Source organism: Chrysochloris asiatica, unplaced genomic scaffold, assembly GCF_000296735.1.
Source record: "Chrysochloris asiatica unplaced genomic scaffold, ChrAsi1.0 scaffold00041, whole genome shotgun sequence".
NCBI classification, from domain to species: domain Eukaryota; kingdom Metazoa; phylum Chordata; class Mammalia; order Afrosoricida; family Chrysochloridae; genus Chrysochloris; species Chrysochloris asiatica.
The window spans coordinates 1473556-1496314 of record NW_006408559.1 but is presented as its reverse complement, the minus strand read 5'-3'; the positions used below and the strand labels follow the sequence as shown (position 1 = coordinate 1496314).

General features: G+C 38.7%; 1 protein-coding gene across 2 annotated transcripts in view; it reads left to right on the top strand.

Annotated features, from left to right (window-relative positions):
- The window catches only part of TNPO3 (transportin 3), an 88831-nt gene that overhangs the window by 25788 nt on the left and 40284 nt on the right, over nt 1–22759 (top strand). For both annotated transcript variants that reach the window (XM_006861122.1, XM_006861121.1), the window contains exons 2-4: nt 12354–12554; nt 13508–13581; nt 15895–16051. In XM_006861122.1, the coding sequence (XP_006861184.1) occupies nt 12354–12554; nt 13508–13581; nt 15895–16051 (432 nt within the window). The remainder of the gene's footprint in view (nt 1–12353; nt 12555–13507; nt 13582–15894; nt 16052–22759) is intronic.

Genomic DNA, 22759 nt, shown 5'->3' with positions numbered 1-22759 from the left:
ATCTATGAGGTCCAGTTGGCTGATTGTGTTGTTTAGTTCTTCTGTGTCTTTGTCAAGTTTCTTTCTGGTTGTTCTATCCATTTTTGAAAGCGGTGTATTAAAACCACCCACTATTATTATAGATTCGTCTGTTTCTTTCTTCAGATTTATTAGAGTTTGCTTTATATATTTTGGAGCTCTTTTATTGGGACCACAGATATTTATTATGGTTATGTGATCTTGTTCAATTGTCTCTTTAATCATGAGATAATGGCCATCTGTATCTATTATGCTGGTTTTTGCCTTAAAGTTTATTTTATCAGAGATTAGTACTGCCACTCCTGTTCATTTTTTATTGCAATTAGCTTGGTATATTTTTTTCCCATCCTTTGACTTTTAATCAGTTTTTGTCTCTGTGTGTGAGATGTGTCTCTTTGCAGACTGCAGATTGAAGGATCTTGTTTTTTAATCCATTCTGCTACCTTCTGTCTCTTAACTGGTGCATTTCATCTATTTACATTCAGTGTAATTATCGATAGGTATAGATTAATTGCTACCATTATGTTTTTTTGTTTTTTGTTTTGTGGTGTTGCTGCTTTCTTTGTTCTGTGTGTCTTCCTTTACTGAGTTCATGCTTTTTGTATTCTTTCTTGTGATTTTCCTCATGGTTTTAATGTGTCCGTGTTCTTCTTGGATTTCATTTTATTGGTATGTTGTGAAGTGTTCATTTTCTTTGAGGTTACCTTACAGTCCATTAACTTTTCCCTCCATTTAGTGCAGTCTATTTTGTCTTGTAATCTATCTGACCTCACCATTTGGATCTCTGTTCCTACATGTTTACCTTCTTTTACATTGTAATTGTTTTGATCATAGACTGACCTCCCAGATTCTCTTAAGTTTGTTCTTATAATTTTGTTCTGTTCGCAACTTTTCCATCTGTTGATTTAGTTCTGGGAGGTGCTGCCACATATGGCAGTCTCTGGTTGTTATCTGTTCTTGTTGTTTCTCAGTCCACAGAACTCCCTTTAGGATGTTTTGTAGTACAGGGTTGGCTTTGGCAAAATCCTTTAGCTTCTGTTTATCCTGGAATGTTTTGATTACGCCGTCATATTTGATTGATAGCTTTGCTGGATAAAGGATTCTTGGTTGGCAGTTTTTTTTCTTCGGGATTTTATATGTCTCCCCATTGCCTTCTTGCTTGCATGTTTTCTGCTATGAGATCCCAGCTTAATCTGACTTGCTTGCCTTTGTATATAACACTTCTGTTTTCCCTAGCTGCTTTCAGTAGTGTCTCCTTATCTTTGATTTTGGAGAGCTTGATTATGATGTATCTCGGTGATTTTCTTCTGGGATCTATCCTTCCTGGGGTTTATTGAGCTTCTTGAATGTCTATCTTTTCACTTTTCCCGATGTTAGAGATGTTTTCTTCCAGCAGTTCTTCAACTATTTCCTCTGTGGACTTGTGTGATTCTTCTTGTTCTGGAATGCTGATAATTCTTAAGTTATTCCTCTTCATGTTGTCTGACATGACTCTTAGACCTTCTTCAGATTTTTGTATCCTTTTTTCTGTTTGCTTTTCTATCTTAGTGGTATTGAGAGATTTGTCTTCCAGATCACTGGTCCTTTGCCCTTTCAGTGTATTGTCTGTTTCTGATATTCTATTATTGATTTATTTGGATCTCTTTCTGTAGGTTTTGAATTGTTTCCAAATCTGTATCTCTCTTATTTGATTGTTCCTGTAGCACTTTCGTGACTTCTTCCTTATTTTTCTCAACTCCATTGTAAAGTGTTTTGAAATATTTTATAATAATTTTTCTGAATTCCTTCTCAGATATTTCCAAGGCCTGCCCTCCTTCCAGAATGGAGTCCAGGTCTACCTCTAGGTCATTTATGTCAGACATTTTATCTTGTTTCTGAACATGTGCTGATATGGTCATCTGCCTTTGCTTCTTGGACATGTTTAGTGTTTTATCTGTGGCCTTAATACTTAATTGAGTATGTGTTTTGGTATTTTTTGTGTTTTCTGATTTCTTCCAGGAAGATGTGATCATGATGTGGGCTTTTCTTTTCATCTTTTCACTCTTCTTATTGCTTAACTCAGAGTAACTTTCATAGGTGTTGTCTGCCTCGTTGGTATTGGTTCTTGCCTGGATTTTGGTGTTTTGTAGAGTGTGATTGTAGCTTGACTTATATGGCAGCAGTTGCTGTCTCTTCTTGGGTAACATATAGAGAGAAAGAGTCCCCCAAAGGTAGTAGGGGGAGCATAAAACAGCAAAATGGCAACAGCAAAAAAAAAGAAAAACACCAAAACAACAACAACAGCAAAAAAACAAAACAAAACACTAGACTGGATATTGTAGTCTATAATCACAGAAAAGGGAGAGAAGGAAAAAGAAAAAAAAAAAATCTGTAGCCTAATATGAGTATGCCTTTAATGTCCTCTTTCAGCTTCTTGCCTTCAAAGCTGCCTGAGAGATTTCAAGATGCCACTGTTGGTTGTTATGCTATACCTCAGGATTTAATTTAATTTTTTTTTTTTTTTTAAACTCTCTTTCCCTCTCCATACCCCTTGTTTTTAACTCTCTTTCCCTCTCCATGTCCCTTGTTCTGGCTTTTCCGTATTGAAAAAAACAACCAGTTTAGTGCCGGCTCTTGGGCTGAGAGTATCTGTGCGCGTGTGTTGCAGAAGAATCCACCAGTGGTGCGGGTAGGGGGTGTACACTCACTTAGGCACCCCCTCTAATCACCAGAATGGAGGTGCGCAAGGTAGGGGGTGTACACTCACTTAGGCACCCCCTCTAATCACCAGAATGGAGGTGCGCAAACAGTGCGCCGCCAATGAACAGATGCTAAAAAAAAAAAGAAAAAAAATCAGAACAAAACCCAACAAAGTGTATTGTCCACCTTTGCTCCGATGTTCCTGTGGCATTTTTCCATGGTGTGCCTGCGCCCCCGATTGGTCTTGCCATTTGGTCTTGCCCAAGTTATCGGCTCCAGGCCGCTGAACCCGGCAGATTCAAAAGTACCCGAATTCTTACTTTTGCTACAAGTTCCACTAGCTATAAGCCTTCAAGCCTTTTAAATATTCCTATCTCTGTGGTTCCGAGTTTTGGAACTGTGCCCTGAATAAGCTTTGCTTAGTATTCTGTGGTATTGCTAATGGCGAACCTCACTGCACCTCCACCCTAGCTGCCATCAAGCACCCCTGCCCCATCTGCATTTGATGCTTTCCTATATCGTTCAACATTTTGCCCATGGTGGTGGTGTGCCATGGAGTTGATTCTGACTCATAGTGACCCTGCACAGGGTTTCCAAGGCTGTAAATCTTTATAGGAACATGCCTCATCTTTCTCCCGGCTGCTAGTTTTGAACTACTGATCATATGATTAGTAACCCTACTCATAACCACTATGCTACCAGAGTATTGCAAGTGGTAGTGGTGGTGGTGGTGGTGGTGGTGATGTGCTGTGGAGTCAGTTACAACTCAGAGTGACCCTGTATGGGGTTTCTGAGGCTGTAAATACCTATGGGAGCAGAAAGCCACATCTTTCTCCCGCCTAGTGCCTGGTAGATTTGAACTGCTGACCTTGCATTTGGCAGCCCAGCTTGTAAACCACTACACTACCAGACCTCTTTATATTGCAAGTAGAGGCTTAAGCTTTTGTTTGGTTTTGTTGTTGTTGTTGCAGAAATGCCAAGACTGTTCTTCCTTTTGCTGTTCTAACTCCATTAAAATAATAATACTTGCTTTCTTGAGCTGTCTTTTTTAATATTTTGCTCAGCTCTGTTAATTCATTTTAATTAACTACTTTCAAGAGCAACTTTCAGAGTCTCTTTTGACATCATCCACTTTGGTCTTCTCTTTCTTTCCTGTCTTTTTAATGACTTTTTCCTTTCTTCCTGCATGATGTTCTTGATGTCATCCCACAGCTCATCTGATCTTTGATCATTAGTTCTCAGTGCCTCACATCTGTTCTTGAGATGGTCTCTAACTTCAGTTCCTTCATTCATCTTTTTATCATACTGTGGTGGCTTGTGTGTTGTAATGCTGGAAGCTCTGCTGCTGGTATTTTAAATCCCATCAGGATACGTCCCTGGTGGACAGGCTTCAGCTGAGCTTCCAGACTAAGGCAGACTAGGAAGAAGGAGAGGCAGACAACTTCTGAATATTTAGCTACTGAAAACCTTATGAATAACAGCAGAACATTGTTGGATATAGTTTCAGAAGATGAGCGCCGCAGGTTGGAAGGCACTCAAAATACGACTCGGGTAGAGCTACCTTATCAAAGTAGAGTTGATTATGATGACGTGAATGGAGTAAAGCTTTTAAGATATTAATTTGCTTATGGGGCACAACACAAAATGAAGAGAAAACAGCTGTAAGTATCCATTAATAATTGGAACCTGGAATATAGAAAGTATGAATCTAGGAGAATTGGAAGTTGGCAGAAAATGAAATGGAATACAAAAAGATCAATAGCCTAGGCATTAGTGAGCTGAAGTGGATTGATATTGGCCATTTTGAATCTGACAATCATGGTTTACGATTCTAGGAACTTCAAATTCAAGAGGAATGGCGTCATGTTTATCATTAAAAAGGACATTAAAAGATTCTTTCTTGAAGTACAGTGCTGTTTGAGATAGCATTGTTGTTGTTAGATGCCGTTGAGTTGGTACCAACTCATAGTGACCCTATGCACAACAGAACAAAACACTGCCCGATCCTGGGCCAACCTCACAATCATTGCTACACTTGAGCCCATTGATGCTGCTACTTTGCCAGTGCATCTTGCTGGGGGTCTTCCTCTTTTTCTCTGACCCTCCACCTTAACAAATATGATAGCTTTCTCCAGAGACTGGTCCCTCCTGACAATAAATCCCAAGTTGTTGTTAGGTGCCATCGAGTCGGTACTGACCCATAGCGACCTTATGCACAACAGAACGAAACACTGCCTGATCCTAGGCCAACCTCACTACTGTTGCCACACTTGAGTGCATCGATGCTTGCCACTTGGCCAATCCATCTCATTGGGGGTCTTCATCTTTTTCTCTGACCCGCCACCTTACCAAACATGATATCCTTATCCGGTGACTAGTCCCTGCTGACAACATGTCCAACGTATGAGAGATGAAGTGTGGCCACCCTGGCCTCCAAGGAGCATTCTGGCTACACTTTTTCCAAAACGGATCTATTGGTTCTTTTGGCAGCTCATGGCACTTTCAATATTCTTCTCCAACACCATAACTCAGAAGCATCCATTCTTCTATGGTCTTCTTTATTCACTGTCCAGCTTTTGCATGCATATGAGGTTATTGAAAATACCATGGCTTGGGTCAGACACACCTTTAGTCTTCAAGCTGACATCTTTGCTCTTCAGCACTTTCAAAAGGTCTTGTGCAGCAGATTTGCCTAATGCAATACGTCGTTTGATTTTTTCTTCAGTTCCCTCAACTTGAGAAATGCTGAGTTCTTTCCTTTGCTTTTCTAACTCCAGGTCTTTGCATAATATCCTACGCCTACCAAAAAAAGGCCAATGAATACCACTATTGCTCAAATTTGTGAACCAACTACTAAAGCCAGTGATGATGAAACTGATGAATTCTACCAATTTCTTCAGTCTGAAATTGATTAAACATGCAATCAAGATGCATTGATAATTAATGGTGATTGGAATGCAAAGTTATAAATGAAGAGGAAGAATCAGTAGTAGGAAAACGCCATGTATTACAATACAAATGATGCTGTATGTCGCATGATAGAATTTATCAATACCAATGACTTAATCGTTCTGCTGTGCATTAGGTCGCTATGGGTTGGTACCGACTCGATGGCACCTAACAACAACAACAACAACAACAACAACAAAATGACTTATTCATTACAAATACCATTTTAAGCCACATGAAAGGAGATTATACATATGGACCTCATTGATATGAGTCGTACCAACTTGACTGACCTAGCCAACAACATTTTGGTTCTTGTTGATTTGTTTTAATTTTCTTCAGCTTCAAACTGAACTTGCATGTGAGCAATTGATGGTCTGTTCTAGTCTGCCCCTGCACTATTTTGGCTGATGATAAGGAGCTCGGGTGTAGTGGTTACGAATCAGGCTGCTAACCTTAAGGTCGACAGTTTGAAAATACCATCTGTTCCGTAGGAGAAAAATGAGGCTTTCTTCAATAAAGCTTACAGCCCCGAAAACCCTGTACAGGGTCACTATGAGTTGGAACTGGCTCCATGGTACTTAACAGCAACAACTCAGCCTCTCTGTCATCTTATCTCACAGATGTTGTGATTTGTGTGTATTTCATCAGGAGGATTCCAGGTCTGTAGTTGTCATTTATGTTGTTGAAAAGATATTATTTGCAATAAATTGTCATTGGTCTTACAAAATCCTGTCATACAATCTCCAGCATCATTTATATCACCAAGCCACATTTTCCAAATACTGATCCTCCTCTTTGTTTTCACCTTTCACGTTCCAGTCACCAGTAATGATTAATGCATCTTGATTGCATGTTTAATCAATTTCAGACTGAAGAAGTTGGCAGAATTCTTCAATTTCTCTATTTTAGCTTTAGCTTTTTTAGCTTTAGTGGTTGGTGCATAAATTCAATAATAGTTATATTAATTGGTTTTCCTCATAGGCATATATAGATAATATTGCATCATAGTGTTATATTTGAAGATGGATCTTGAAATGTTATTTCTGAGGATTAATGTGATACCATTCCTCTTGCATTTATCATTCCCAGCATATACACCATGATTGTCTGATTAAAAATGGCCAGTGTCTATTTCATTTCAGTAATACCTAATATCAATCTTTATGCATTCCATTTCATTTTTTAAGAGTTCAAATTTTCTAGATTCATACTTTGCACATCCACGTTACAATTATTAATGGGTGTTTGCAGCTGTTTTTTCTCTCTCTCTCTCATTTTGGGTTGTGCCTCATCAGCAAATGAAGTTCCTGAAAGCTTTGCTCCATCCATGTCATTGAGTCACCTCTCCTTTGAAAGAGGCATTTCTTCTTCAGTCATGCGTTGAGTGCCTTCCACCCTGAGGAGGGCACCGTACCAGACAGTGTTTTGTTGCTATTGATACAATTTTCAGGGGCTAATGCCTCTGAAGTGGGCTGTTTCTTCCTAGTCTCTTCTTAGTCTGGAAGCTGCTGAAATCTTTTCACCATGGGTGACCCTGCTGAGATTTGAAACACCAAAGTAAAGCTTCCAGCATCATACATAGCAACACAGAAGCCACCACGGTATGGCTAACTGATAAGATGTGGGGTGGTCCTATCATAATGGTGACCAGTGCTTGAGTGTTTACAAATCGGGCTGCGAACCTCAAGGTCGGCAGTTCGAAACTACCAGCGGTTCCGCGGGAGAAAGATGAGGCGGTCTGCTCCCATAAAGATTTACAGCCTTGGAAATCCTGTACAGGGTCGCTATGGGTCAGAATCGATTTGACACCTTAACAACAACAATTGTTAGGAATTGTCATGATTTCAAGTGTGTGATCATTTCATTCCATTGTTGAAGCTCAAATGGTCTGTCTTTGACCAGTGAGAGCCTAGTAGAGATGGCTCCTCAGTACTCTGACAGATTCTAGTAGACTCAGTTAGCTTTCCTACAATCTGATACAAGTATTGTATACATTTCTTGCTTCAGACCTGAAATCAGCCAGGTCTTCAAGGAACTCTGGTTTCCTTTAGGGAGAAACTTAAAGACTACATCTGGGCACTAAGGATGGTTCTTGATACTGACTGGATGTGGTGTCTAGGGTTTTCCTTGAATGTGTGTGTGTGTGTGTGTACATACTACCCACTGCAGTCGAGTTGATTACGACTCATGTGGACCCTATATGGGGTTGTAAATCTTTATGGAAGCAAAAAGCCTCATCTTTTTCCTGAGTTTAAGCCACCAACTTTGTGGTTAGTAGCCCAGTGCTTCTCCTACAGCACCAGCAGGGTTCCTTGTGTGTGTGTGTGTATATATATATGTATATAATATGTATATACACATACACACACACACACATTATGTATTTGTAAGTTGGTAAACCCACTGTCATCGAGCCAATTCTGACTCACTGCAACCCTATACAGGGTTTCCAAGATGGTAAATCTTTCAGGGAGTGAAGAGCCTCACCTTTCTAGTAAGGAGTGGTTGAAGGGTTTGAATCACTAAACTTGTGGTTAGCCAAATGCCTCATCCACAGTGCCACCAGGACTCCCTGTTTAAAGATAAAATGCCTCATGAATTTATGCAGATAATTCGAATTCAAATTCAGTGCTAGAAAGTGTTAATTTTTTCTTCAATATTAATTACATCTACATTTTCCTCCCTGTAAGCAGCAGTCAGGAATTCAAAGGAAGTATTACATTGGGCAAACCTGCTGCACAAGACCTCTTTATCAAGTGTTAAGGATGTCACCTTGAGGTTAAGGACTAGAGTGTTCCTGACTCAAGCTATATTTTTAGTCATCTCATATGCATGTGAAAGTTAAATGAATAAGGAAGACTGAAGAATTGATCCATTGGAATTTTGATGTTGGCCAAGAATATTGAAAGTACCATGGACTGCCAGAAGGACAAACAAGTCTGTCTGCAGAAACAAGGACAGTGAGACTTCATCTCCCAGACTTTAGACATAGTTATCAGAAGGGACTAGTCCCAGGAAAAGGACAGCACTGAAAAAGAGGAGGACCCCTCCCCACAAAAAGATGGCTTGACACAGTTTCTACAACAATGGGCTCAAACATTATAGCAGTTTTGATAATGATGCAGGATCTGGAAGTATTTCATTCTGTTGTGCGTGGGGATGTTATGAGTCAGAGCTAACTCCAAGGCACCTAGCAGCAACAACAGCGACACGTTTCCTTCCGCTCTGAGAATCCAGGTTGTCGACACAAAGGATGATGGGATTAGAATATCTCATAATTACTCATTTGCTTTATTTCATACAACAACCTCAGATTAACAGTATTAACAGTACCACCACCTATATGGGTACTGCAAACAGTTAAATTCATTTTGTGTCTCATCTCTCCCTTTCCCCATCCTTTAGTTGTTTTATCTACAATCAAAGCGTGTAGTTACTACATGCATTTTTCTCCTTTTTAATCCTCTTTTAGTCTTAGTTGTCCTTAGAACTCCAGACTTAATTTTATACCCCTGTCCTTAACGTTGGCGCCTCACTCTAGTCATTCTGGGTGTCTGAAGCTTATTGTTTGCAGGTGATCATTGGAGCAATGATCTCTGAATTCTTGCATATATAAGTTTATAGCCTTTATTCTTCAAAATCAGTTTGACTCGAGATAACATCTTTACCACATTTTCGTAGAGTATCTTCAGTGTGTTATATTCCACTTTTTTCGGTCATGGAAGTCCCCATCAGAGATGATAGTCCAGTTTGCTCTCCCTCATAAACCATGTGTTCTTTTTTTATCTAGCTGCCCAAATGATTTTATTCTTTGTCTTGAAGTATTTAAATTTTATTAGATTATATCTTGGTGTCTTGGTTGTATTCAGGTATGTGACATGCTATTTCTAATATGTAATTTCATGTCCCGCTCCCCACCCCCCAATTTTAGGAGCATTTTCTTGAATTAATAGTTTTAATTAACTATAAGGGGCTTAAAAATATTCATGGACAAATGGAATTAAAGGATAATCTGTATTGCAGATCTTCTTTGCCTTTCATAATTTGTAACTTTCTCTCAAATCTTTTGCCTTTCCCTGTTTCTTTTTTGATTTTTAAAAACTTTCCTTCTTTTCATTTCTCTTAACATATTAGTTGGTAGGTTTGAAGTTTCTTCTAGTTTAGTATTCATCTCTGGCATGAGTTTTTAAAAATCTCTAGCTCATGAATTAGTTTGGTTACTTAAGTAATGAGCTTTCCAATTCTGTTTTCCTATCTTACATCATTTTTTTTCTGTCTTTTAGCTCATTTTGAAAGAGGTGGTAAGTGCTGTTGAGTCAGTTCCGACTCATAGCGAACCTGCATAGGGTTTCTGAGGAGCAGTTGGATGATTTGAACTGCCAACCTTGTGGTTTGAAGTCCAGTGCTGATCCTAACCGCCCCACGCCACGACTCTGTACTAGTAGTGGTGGTATTTTGCTCATTATTATTTGCTCCCTCCCTTATAATTTGGTATACCATTTGACTCGATTGTTTTTACCATTTATGTGTTTTTACCATTGTGTGTGTGAGAAATTCGGTTTCTGAACTTTTAGAAGGAGGCATAATTACGGATAGCATTTCTAACTTCATAGAGTCTCCTCTCCTGTTGCTTTTAGCTAGTGTTTATAAATATGGTGGTTTGAGTTCTGAGGTCTTCTGGCTCTGTTTTACTTTGTTTTTCTCCCTCTATCTCCTTTCTTGTACTGTATAATAATGTTTTATACTGTCCATAGCAGTTTCTTCTCAGTTTGGGGTCTTGTCCTGGCGATTCAGTGTTAAGTCTGTAAAGGCTAGACTGTTTTAGCCCCTTCTGGCTTTCAGTGGGCCTTTTCTAGTCCCCTATATTGAACTGGGCGAAACTGCTTCCATTTTTAGTTGCTGCCCTGTGCTTTTCAGGAAATAGCTGTGGGCTTATTTTGGTGTTGATGTTGTGTTCGTAAATCCACTGTGCCTGCACTGTCACTGAAGCTGACATCGCTAGCTTGTCCCTTTCTGCTTATTTTGTGTGGTTCTTGGAGAGAATCTTGTCATCTAATTTTGTTGGAAATGGTTCTCCATTCTTTCTGTTGTTGTTTCTGCTGTCTCATGAAGCCGTCATTTTTTATGAGGACATCTGTAGAGATTCCAACACTTTCCGAGGCTTTTTGCTATTTTAATATCACTTTGAGCAGGACAGGATGAAGATATTTTGATGGCATATTAACTAGTAGATGTTCTTGGGTTACTGGTATATCTAACCAGTGTGAATGGCTATTCAAACTATGTGGCTGGAAGTTTTACTTGAGAGGAAAATTGGTATTATTTAGTAGTTATTAATTTGGTATTTAGTAGTTATTTAGTAGTATGTTAATTCATTAAACATTTACTGAATGTTAATTTTTAAAACACTGTACTAGGAGTTGTTGTTGTTAAGTGCCTTTGAGTTAGTTTCGAGTCTTAGTGACCCTGTATAGGGGTTCTGAGGCTTTTAAAAGCTTTGTGGGAGCAGAAATCTTCATCTTTCTTCCAGAGAGTGGCTGGCAGGCTCAAACCTCAGACCTTGTAGTTCGAACTTCAGTGCTTACCGTAATAGAGCCACTGAGCTCCCTACTAGAGGTAAACAGCAAAATAATAATAATAGTAAGAAGAATTTAACAAAACATATCATATATGGATAAAAAGTGAAACCTTTATTCTTTCCTTCTATCACCTTACTGAATTTGAAAGCTAAGTTTGACATCACTAAACCTAAATTGTTAAATTCGGATTCTCTGTTTTCAATTTGGAGCCCAGGTAGTATGTTGTTGTTGTTAAGTGCCGTCGAGTCAATTCTGACCCATAGCTACCCTGTATGAGGTTTCCAAGGAGTGGCTGGTGAGCTTGAACCACCGACCTTACAGTTCAAAAGACTTTGAAGTCTGATGCATTAGCCCATAGCACCACACCAGGACTCCCCTGGTAGTGTGGTGGTGGTGATGGTTATGTGTTGTAGAGTCGGTTCTGTCTCATAGCAACTCTGTACAGGGTTTCCAAGGCTGTAAATCTTTACAGGAGCAGAAAACCTCATCTTTATCCCCTGGGTAGTATAGCAACCCTGTATATATGCTATAAATCTTAATGGGAACAGAAAGCCTCATCTTTCTTCTGCAGAGATACTGGTAGATTCAAACTGCTGACCTTTTAGTTAGCAGCCCGGCTTGTTTGTAATCCAGGTAGTATAGTGGATTGCCTGTTGAGACCGATATGAAGTATATTTCACTGCTTACAGATAGATTAAAACAGCGCCCAGACTCAGTTTTCAGAGTGAGTAAAGCTTATTTATTTTAAGTGGAGAAAGAGATACAACTTCCATCCTATGGATTAGGGTTCGAAATTATACAGTGGTATTTTAATAGTAGTAGAAACTTTTGGAACCTTTATACTTGTCACCCCCATACAAATAGTGATTCTAATCAGTAACATTATTAGATCTAGTAATTCCATTGATAACACTCATGCTTTCCTAGAAGAGTATGGAAAGATTTCAGGTAATAGTTTGGTTGACAGCACCTATAGTAATGTAATTGATAGCTTGTAGATCCCACCCCACCCCTCCCCCCGATATACTTAGTTTTGAGCATGTTCATAATGTATTGAGGATGTTTATATGGCATTGCAATAGCCTCTAAGACATTTTTTTTTTTTTTTTTCTGATTTGCTTGCAGGTTCATGCATGGGAAATTTCAGACCAGTTGTTACAGATTCGGCAGGATGTGGAATCATGCTATTTTGCTGCACAGACCATGAAAATGAAGATTCAGACCTCATTTTATGAGCTCCCTACAGACTCTCATGCCTCTTTAAGGGACTCGTTGCTAACCCATATCCAGAACTTGAAAGACTTGTCACCTGTCATTGTAACGCAGGTAAATCCTGTGCTCATTAGGGAAATTTGTAAGATGATTTGGATTTTTCAAGGTTATTTCGATTGACATTCTAGGCCATATGTAAGGGAAAATTAATAATGTTATTATTACAGACTCATTGCTATAATGTTATAAATGGATAGATAGTAAATGAAAATTTAAAGTTTTTGTGCTAATCTTAAGGTTCACTTGGCTTCAAGCTAACTGAAACATCAAAAGTGGGGAAGTTGAGGGTACGTTTTCACAGGCACCCATGTGTCCCTGCTGTTAAAATTGTAGATAATAAAAGTCTAATATTCTCCTGGGTTAAAGGTAGACATAGTTGCCTTTTCTTTGGATTCTTTTGGGGCTGATTGACTAAGATGAGTTTTATTGGTTGAAGGAAGGTAGACTAGCACATCTGGCCTTTCCCCCTTAGACAGGGAAGGAAGTACGTTAGAAAAGAAAACTGGAAACTTAAGTGACTTGATACTCACATGTGCTCTCTGCCTGGCATAGAAGTGTCCTTGAAGAGGAGGCTTTTGCCTAAGGCTTCAAGATGAGAAATGGAAAGAAAAGGGAATGACAACCCATTATTTGAGGAGTGAGTCAAAGGTCTGACCTTGGCAATAGCTTTGGCCTTTTGGCAAATTATAATCTCTGTCCATGAAGTTCTATGGTATTGCCAAATAAAAGTAAGTATTGGTATTTTCTGAGGAAAATCTAGTCTGTTCTGTCAGACATTTTGTTGTTGTTTTCTTTTCTTTCTTTAATTTTGGAGGTTTTAAATCCCAACAGTTTATGGTTAGCCAGGAGAGTTTTATAGTCTGTGTATAGCTGGGGGGTGGGGGGGGCAGTCTTAGTTGTCGTATGATTTGGAAGAGATTTAGTATCTTTGATTTTCATATTGATGGTAACCCTATTTATGTTCCTCTGTTGTGCTCATTGATTTAATCTCGCTTCTTTTTATTCAGCTGGCTTTAGCAATAGCAGACCTTGCCCTACAGATGCCTTCCTGGAAGGGGTGTGTACAAACATTGGTGGAAAAGTAAGTAATTTGTGTTTATTGTGTATTTGTTGTTGTTAAGTACCGTGGAGTTGGTTCCGACTCAGTGACTCTGCACAGGGTTTCTCAGGCTGCAAATCTCTGTTGTGTATTATTGCATTTGAAATTCCCATCAACTTTGACAGAAATATGCTAACAGTCTAGGTATCCCCTGCTTTATGAAAATAGAGCAATTCCTATGAAATCTTTCAGAAGCCAAAATGGTGTAAACAAAGATGTAATTGCCATTAATGTATACGGGAAAAAATTTTGAGCATTCCCAAACTGAAAAAAGAACCTACCAAATCATACCACATACCACCTAGTATCTAAAATAAAAGAACTCCTAACATCCAGTGTTCACAGACACAGTTCAGAGTTGCAGCTGCTGGGTGTGGTGTACAGTTCCCTGGGAAGGAGCTTGAGACCCTACCATGCTGCTTGCTGTGTGTGCCGCCTCTAATGACGTGCTGCCAAACAAATGCTGAACATGAGGTTCCGAAAAGCAGAAGGCCTCTTTGGAGTTCTTTCAATTAGCAAAAACAGGTACTAATACAGCTCTTTCATAAAAGTGAAGTGGCATAAAGTGGACTTTTGAAAAGCAGGGGATACTTGTAGCTAGACAGTTGGACTATTTTCCTAAGCTATCAACAGAATATATATTAGCCTTTGTTGGGTCAAAAAAAAAAAAAATCATTAAAAGCTTTAAATACTATGAAAATATATCAGATAGGACATAAAAGACCCTCAAAATTTCTAATATTGCAGTTGTCTTATAGTTTACTTCCACTAACTGGCATATAAGCATTTAAAATTATATTAGATCAAAGGTTCTTAAAATTCTTATTAATTGGTTGGGTTTTGTTTTGTTTTCATATCATAGAGTATTGTTTTAAAATTCTTGGAGCCTAGTACATTTCATTAGTTCTATCAAGATAATCTGAATCTGCATTTTGGTATTTAGTTAGAAAATAATTTTAATAGTTACTGTTTTACGTTTATGAAAAGATGTCGTAAAGACTTGGGATGTTTATTGTTTTAAGAAATTTTTAATTAAAAAGTTAACCTGTTCATTGAAAAAAAATTTAACAGTATGAGAGCTTTCAAAGTAAAAAATGGACGCCTGTCTCTCCCTGACTCCCATCAATGAGTTAAATAACTGAATACTAGATAAATGCACACATATTTTTTTTTAAACGCACACCTATTTTAATTTTACTAAATGTGTACCTATTTATGTGTTCACCCATATGTAATATGTTTCATATACCTTTTCATTGAATAACTGTGGTCAGTTTTTCGTGTTACATTGTTAAGGGTGTTGAGTAGCTTCCAATCCATAGTGACTCTATATCGGGTTTCTAAGAAGCAGCTGCAGTTCAAGGTGTCATTTTGGTATATAGGGATCTCATTTATTACAATGGCTGTATATGTTTATTGTATATTCTTTTTATCCTAATTTTAAAGAACACTTAATGTTTTCCCAATGTTATAAAAGTACTGCAGTGAATGTCTTTGGTACTTATCTTTGCATCTTCAGTTCTCATTGTTCACTGTAGTTTTTTTCTGTTAAAATCTGTGTGAACACATTATTGAACCATTGCTCCTAGCGGACATGGAAGATTAGGTTCCTGCCAGCCTCTGGTCACAACATTTTCATCAACTGATCAATACAAACCTTGTTTTGTGTGTGTTTCTGTTTAAACACACCTTATTTAAAATATTTTATCAATTCATTAGCATTGAATTGTATAGCAGCTAAAATGCATGCCTGAACAGAGCTTAAATAACACGTTATTTCCTCTGTGTGGTACATTACAGACTTCTTGTGCTTAAGCACTAGACAGCACTTCTAACACTATGCTTGAGTTCCATTTTAAACAGCTAAGTCACCAACAAAAACGTGAACAAATGGCACTAAAAAGACTGCAAAAGACACTTGTTTGTCATATGAAACCTGAACAAGAAAGCAGTGTGGCCTTGTTCAACCTCAGTTGAGAATGTGTGTGCATTGGGTAACCTAAGATAACTTTTCACTGCTTTGTACTGCTCACGAAGAAATGTGAAAGTTCTGCAAGGGTTGATTTGGGGGTTGCAAATTTTAGTGAGTAGGCAGATTTGCAAATACAGAAATTGAAAGATCTTTTCAAACACCTTTCCAAAGGATTTTGTCTACTTCTCCCCCTCAACAGTAGTGAGAATGCCTTCTTTTGTTATCGGATTATTCTAATGATTGTTGTTTGTAATCTTCTGTAAATTGTGTATTTTCTTGTTGTATATAACTTCTGATGTATCTTTCCCCTTTTTCTTTGGCAGATATAGCAATGATGTAACTTCTCTGCCTTTTCTGTTGGAGATCCTTACAGTGTTACCTGAAGAAGTGCATAGTCGTTCCTTAAGAATTGGAGCTAACCGGCGCACAGAAATTATAGAAGATTTGGCCTTTTATTCTAGTACAGTGGTATCTCTCTTGGTGAGTAGGTTTGCAGTACTAAGTTGCTTTCCTAAGGGACAGAAATCCATGTTAGTTACTTTGTAATCCAATTGCATTTTTGTACATTTTCTTTGCAAAATTTGCCAACAACAATGCTTTTGATATTTATGTAACAACTTACAGTGACAGAATACTTTAAGAAACTATACTCCTTGAAATTCTGAGTAATGCTGTGGTTATTTGTAATTTGTAAATGAGAACTAAAACTGCTAAGTCAGAATTTTTGTTCAGGTTATGTATGCTGCAGATTATTGGCTCTTGATGAAGAGACATGCTAAGAGAGATTTGTATAAACTTATTTTACTAAAAAAATAAATCTTTAAAAATAAACCAATCTTAGAATGCTTTGAGATTTTACTGGACCTTTGAGCAACATAACAGTTGTAGAGTTTTCCTAATACCATGCTAAAAACAAAATGCTTGAATGTGATGAGGTCCTTTTGGATTCAAATTGTTTTAATTCTCTAGAGTACAATGGGCAAAACATAGTTTATGAGTTGGCTGCCTACTTTTGTAAGTAAAATTTTATTGGAACACAGTCATGCCCATTCATTTTCATATTGTCTGTTTCCCATTATTTTGGGCTATGGCAGTGAATGTCAACAGTTGTCACAAAGTCTGTATGGTCTGCAAAACCTAGAATATTTCTTCTCTAGCCCTTTACAGAAATTGTTTGATGACTCCTGTCATCAAACCCATTACCATCAAGTTAGTTCTGACTCATAGTGACTCTCTCTCGAGGGGTTCTGTATAAATCTTTACAGGAGCAGACCACCTCATCTTTTTCCCACAGAGTGGCTGGTGGGTTTGAACCACCACTCTTGTGTTTGGCAGTTAACAACCAACCCCTACTCCACAGTGCCACCAGAGCTCCTTGGCACCTACCCTTGATGGTACTAAATTGATTATCTAATCCACATCTCATTTTTAGATCTTTATAGTCCAGCTCAGTCCTCTCAATAATGTGTTTATATTTCTGCAACATCATTTAGATTGTTTTATTCAAAACAGTTTTTTTAATTGAATGGTGCTTGTTAGCAGTTCAATGAAAATTCTTTTCAGTTAACTATGTGCTTGGGGTTTTCAATTAACCAATTATTTTAAAGAAATTGCCAAGCAAATTATATTCAAGCCATTTGGCGATTATACTGTCAACCCATAAAATATGCTCTGTGAGCATACTTCTCTTAGAACATATGTACAGAATTTCTAATCCACATAAAATTATACTTTATGATCCCTCCTATATCCTTCCCTTTTCTGTAATTCAGCTCTGTCTTTCCGTTTCAGTTCATTTTCATATACAGGAAGGCTAGTCTAATACTCAGACCCCAGATTCAGATTCTTCAGTTGGTCTCCAGATATCCTTTACAGAGTTTTTCCAAATCAATATCTAGTCAGGGACAATACCTTGTACATATTAAGCTAGTATGTCTCTTGATTTAGTATAGTCCTTCTCCTTTTTAGAAGTGACACTGATTTGTTGAAGAAATTGGACAGTTGTTTTATATAATACTTTATCTCTGGTTTTTCTGGTTGCTGCTGCTTTGTTTCATTTTGCTTCTTTTCCTGTTCTTTGTATATTCTCTAATTAGAAGTTAGTCTGAAACAAGAGTTCCTCAAAAATTAAACTTTAGAATACCTAAAAGGGGTTCTAGAACTTACCAGTGAAATCGGCCTCTTGCAGAGCCTTTGCAGTGTGTAGGACCTTAGGTGGAATCCTGAGCCCCACCCAGAACCTTATGAGGTGGGACTTTCCCACTAGAAAGGACAAGCAAATCAGCCTGGAACAGCTAGAGCTGGAGCTACATCTTCAAAGAAAGATCATCAGGAAACACCCCAAACAAAAATGGCAGTATGATTGGCTACAAGAATAAGCAAGTTGTTCTCCGGAAAGCCTTTAAGGCAAGCAATCAAGTTCCTTTAGGTCAAAACCCCCTTAAAGACTGAAACTCAAAGGGAACACATGAGTAGGCATATAAACTTGCTGGCGACACCACATTGGTCTACTGGTGAGTGGAAGAGGGGGGAAAGGCAGCAATGAAGAAATGGGCTGAGTTCAGCCATGTTCCATAGACTTCCATTGACCTGGAGATGAGAGAGAGAAGAGGAAGGGCTGATTGGTTCAAAGTATGGTGAGACCTGGGGCCACCTGAGTCCATGGACAAGGTCATAGCCATGGAGGGCTGGAGCTGAGAGTGAAGCATCCAGCTGATAAGAAATGAGAGGAGACCTAGCCTCGAAGGCTTGACAATCAGAATTCAGCTAGAGGAAGATTTAAAAAACAAAAAACAATTTTTGATCAACGAAACAAGTGTAACTTGCTATAATTTGATGAACTTGACCTATACTCATGGATGGTAGTAGCTTAAAAAGGGAAGGAGTCTTCACATCAAGTATCAATGCTATCCCCTCTGTATACAGGGTAGATAGGGAAGGGCAACTTTAACATTGGCTACCTAAAATGAGAGGGTGATAAAGGCATAAAGTGACTGGCTTACAAGTTTTGAAGAGGGAGTTTAGCTTCAGAGTGTGCAGGGGAAGATAGAGTCCCCACTAAATAGTTTTCATCTTGTCCAGATGGGTCTGGTAAAAAGAGATGAGGATAAGCTGCTTATGATTCAGTAGTGAATAATTGTTATCATAACTAATTGTAACTGTCACAATTGTAAAGCTAGAAGTTTTGTAACAAAAAGGGGGGAGTAGTTAATCTTACAGTCTGGAAACAGAGGACCCTAGGGCCATCAAGGGAGATGAACACAAGCGGAATGTAGGACACTGTCTATAGAAGCAGTGACACCAGAGATGGAGGCAGAGATGGGGATATATGGAGAAAGGGAGCAGCTGAGAACTCTTTAAGATTCATGGAAAGAGAAGGGACTAAGAGCTGGTGGCCAGGAGGCAGGCTTGCAGAATGTGCCCTTTGGTGGTTTAAATGATTATATATACCTGAGTGTTTGTTTTTTTGTTGTTGTTGTTTTTAAAAAAAGCTAAAATGAATAGAGAGAAATACTGTTAACTGATGGTACATGGAGGGGATTATAATCATTGAAATGAAACAAAGTAGTTGATTTGTTGAATGTAAAACTGATGATGTGCCCTGTAAGCTTTCACTCAATTCACAATAAAAAATAAAAAAATTAAGCTTTAGTGAACTACAGCATCTATTGTGTGAATTGAATACTTTTCTATGCACTGGTAATAGTACTAACTATATATGGAGTTCTGGTGTGGTACTTTAAGATAGGCACTGGACCACAAGGTCATTTGAATTGCAAGGTCAATAGGTCAGTGGTTCAAAGTCACCAACCACTCCTTGGAAACTCTGTACAGGGCCACTGTGAGTCGGAACCCACATTTCAGCATTTAACAATAACGTGCTTTCCTTAGGTTAACTGAGAAAATCATCATTCAAATATTTTTCTGCAGTACCTCTTCCCAGGACCCTGGTTGAGAAAGGCTGGTTGATGGATACACATTAAACTATTTTTAGTGTAAATGCATTTTAGGTACTTCATGCTGTATCCCATCAGAAGAGACGTACTCTCTGGTTGATCGTCCATTAGTGACACTAGGATTGACCACTAGATTAGGATGATGACAGATTAATCTTTCCAATGAAATGCTTGTGATCATAGTATTATTTTGCAAGTGTCCAGTTCACTATCAGGAGTCCTGGTGTGATACTGTGGGTTAATGCGCTGGACTGCAGGGTTAGTTTGAACTATAAGGTTGGCGGTTCAAGCCCACCAGCCACTCCTTGGAAACCCTATGCAGGGTCGCTATGAGTTGGAACTGACTCGACGGCATTTAATAACTACAGTTCCCCATTAACCTTTGCCTAATGATTTTAAATTCCACTTGATAATATTTCCATTAACAGTAATTTCACTGTAATTTGCAAAATGATGTTTTTCTAATTCTATCATTCTCTCTATTTATGTTAGTATTCTTCTGGGCTCTTTACTAGAAAGACGTTGTTTTTGTTGTTAAGTGCCATCCAGTTGGTTCCGACTCATAGTGACTTGTATAGGGTTTCCAAGAAGCGGCTGGCGAGTTTGAACCGCCAACTTTGTGCTTCAAACCGACCTTGTGGTCCAGTGCTTTATCCAACAGCGCCACACTGGAAAGGTAGGATAAGTTTTAATTGTTTTATTGCAATAATGTTTTCAAATAAAGATTTATTTTAAAGCTGTTTCAAATACTATTTTTTCTGGCTTTCTCTTTTAGGAGTGTCATGGATTTTCATTGATTCAGAGTTTCCATTAAAATCATTCTTTTGGTGTTCAAAATGTCATAACTTTCCTCACTGAGAGCATTTCTCTGTTTAGCAACAGAAAAAGATGATTCTTGCCCATCTTGTTAACCTCCCTGCTCTCAATCTGGAATCTTTTTAAAAGGAATAGTATTTGCATCTGTCTGGGTCCAATCAGGAGAGAGAAACCACATAGTAATTTGAATGGGTAAAGTATATAGAAAGAATTATTAACCATAATGGGATTACAGTAACAAGAGATGGCTAGTAAGAACTAAGGGAACTCTAAAGAATGTACAAGGAGCAGATTCAAGAACCAGTCACTAACCAGAGGCATCTGCTCCAGAAGCATCAGCCAGAGTGTAGGGTGCTGACTGGTCAGTGCACAGCAGGAGCAGGACCCACCATGCCTGTGAGCAATGCAGGAGCCTGGTGCTGTCCCAAGAGCACACAGTACCAGGAAATGAGACCCTTTCTTCTGTAGTGTCTCTCTAGTATCCTGGTGATACAACTGGCACAGGAAGCAAAGACTTAAAGTCACAGATACTGTCACAGAGCAGTCTTAGGAAGATAAATTTGGAGCTGAGAAACAGTAAATCTGTCATCAGCCATAGTCCTCCCCTTTGACTTAGCAGGCTTTCAGATGCAACACTGTGAAGGTATATGGTTGGCCCTTCCAGATAAAGGAAGAAGGATTGTGTTGATCCTTTAAATCGGGATGGAGAAAAGCCAGGACAGTAGCTGCATAACACAAGCTACTACATCTCGGGCAGCAGCCACAATTTGTTTATGATTCACAGTCGCCAAGATCTATTAAATTGGCTTGCACAGGCCATACTGTGCATGAAGATGTAGTAGCTGTCACCCCACCTACGTCTTTTTAAAGTCTTTGAGAGTGGGATTCATCTCTTCAGTTCCTCAGGGATGCGGTATTGCTCTGGTTTACCATTTTAGAAGGGAATGAAAAATTCAGGGACTTCACGTAGCTTTTCCTACTATAGTTGTCCTCACTTTGTTGATCAGTGAACTGATGTGGAATTTCTGTCAGTTCCTAAGAATGATATATTCAGGAACTTTGAAAATAACCACTGGGTGGGTCTTTGAACCAAATACTTTTACTTTGAATTAAAATGTTACCACCTCACCATTATAAATAAGAGCAACCACCGAACTTATTGTAGGTATAAATGTTTTCCTCACTGATGCCTTCCCAGAACCTTGTGAAGGGAGTGTCGCCTGGACCTTCTCTTAGAACATAATTGTGGGGGGACTGTATAGAATGCACATGATAAACCAAGTCCAAAGTGCTCATCTACCCAAACCTTTGGATTTCCTCGTACACATCATGGCAGGAAAACTTTGGCAGCTCAATCTTATTGAATCCAAGTTTCTGTCTTTGTCAGCCAACCAAGGTGAGCTATTAGAGCTCTTATAACTTGAGTTGCTTCAGTCCAGAATCTCTTGGAAATACACCCATATCAATGCCGTGGCTCAGTGTAATGCTATATTTTGCTCTCACTTAGTCCAGAACCCTTAGAAATTCCCAAAGGTGTCTTCAGGTACTTACTAGCAAAGTTAGGTAAAATCTGATTTGACCCCAGTTATGTATGGGTCCAGTGGCAACAGAGATGGTTGTGAGGTCTTGAGAATGGGTATCCCCTTTTAAGGTAATCTGCCCCAGGTGAGGTTATCACAAGATTTTCAAACTGAGGAGGAAGGCTAGCCTGCACTGCAGAGCAGGCTACTAACACTGAGGGGACCGGCTCAGATTGGGAGGCAGAGTGACTTGGAGGTTTTAGATGATCAGTTTCATCTGAGTTAACCATCATTTCCATTAAAAGTTTCAGAATCTCACTCTTCACTAATCAATTTCCTAACACATGAGAGATTGGGTGAGACTGAATTCAACTGTTGTAATTCAGAGAACCACACAAGTAAGTTTTTGTTTGAGTTTCAGCAAAGTCAGTCCTGTGGCTACAAGGAACCAGAGCTTTTAGAGCTTTCATGGAAGTTAATCTCGTTCTCAGACTGTGACTTGAGCTGGGAGTTAACAGACCTAAACTTGTCATTTTCTTTTTTGTAAGTACTCAAGTGAATTCAGAGGAATCTAGCCAACACCTTAGTTCTTACAGTCATCATCATTGCCACACCATTAAGTGCAGCAGTCACTTGGTCTCTCAAGACACATGGTTCAGTTGGCACTTCGTCAGATCAGCCAGAGGTGATAGCTTGATGAATTGTGACAGAGTCTGAAAAGTCATCCCCTGTGCTGCTTAATAGGGTGTACAATTTTATCATGTTATAGAACCTGGAAGATGAAATTAGTCCTGAATTGCCAAGAAAAATAGGTGTTTGGTTGTAATACCAAGCACCTCTGGACTCTTAAAATCTTTACTATACAGGTCCTTCCAACAACCACAGTTAATGGTTCC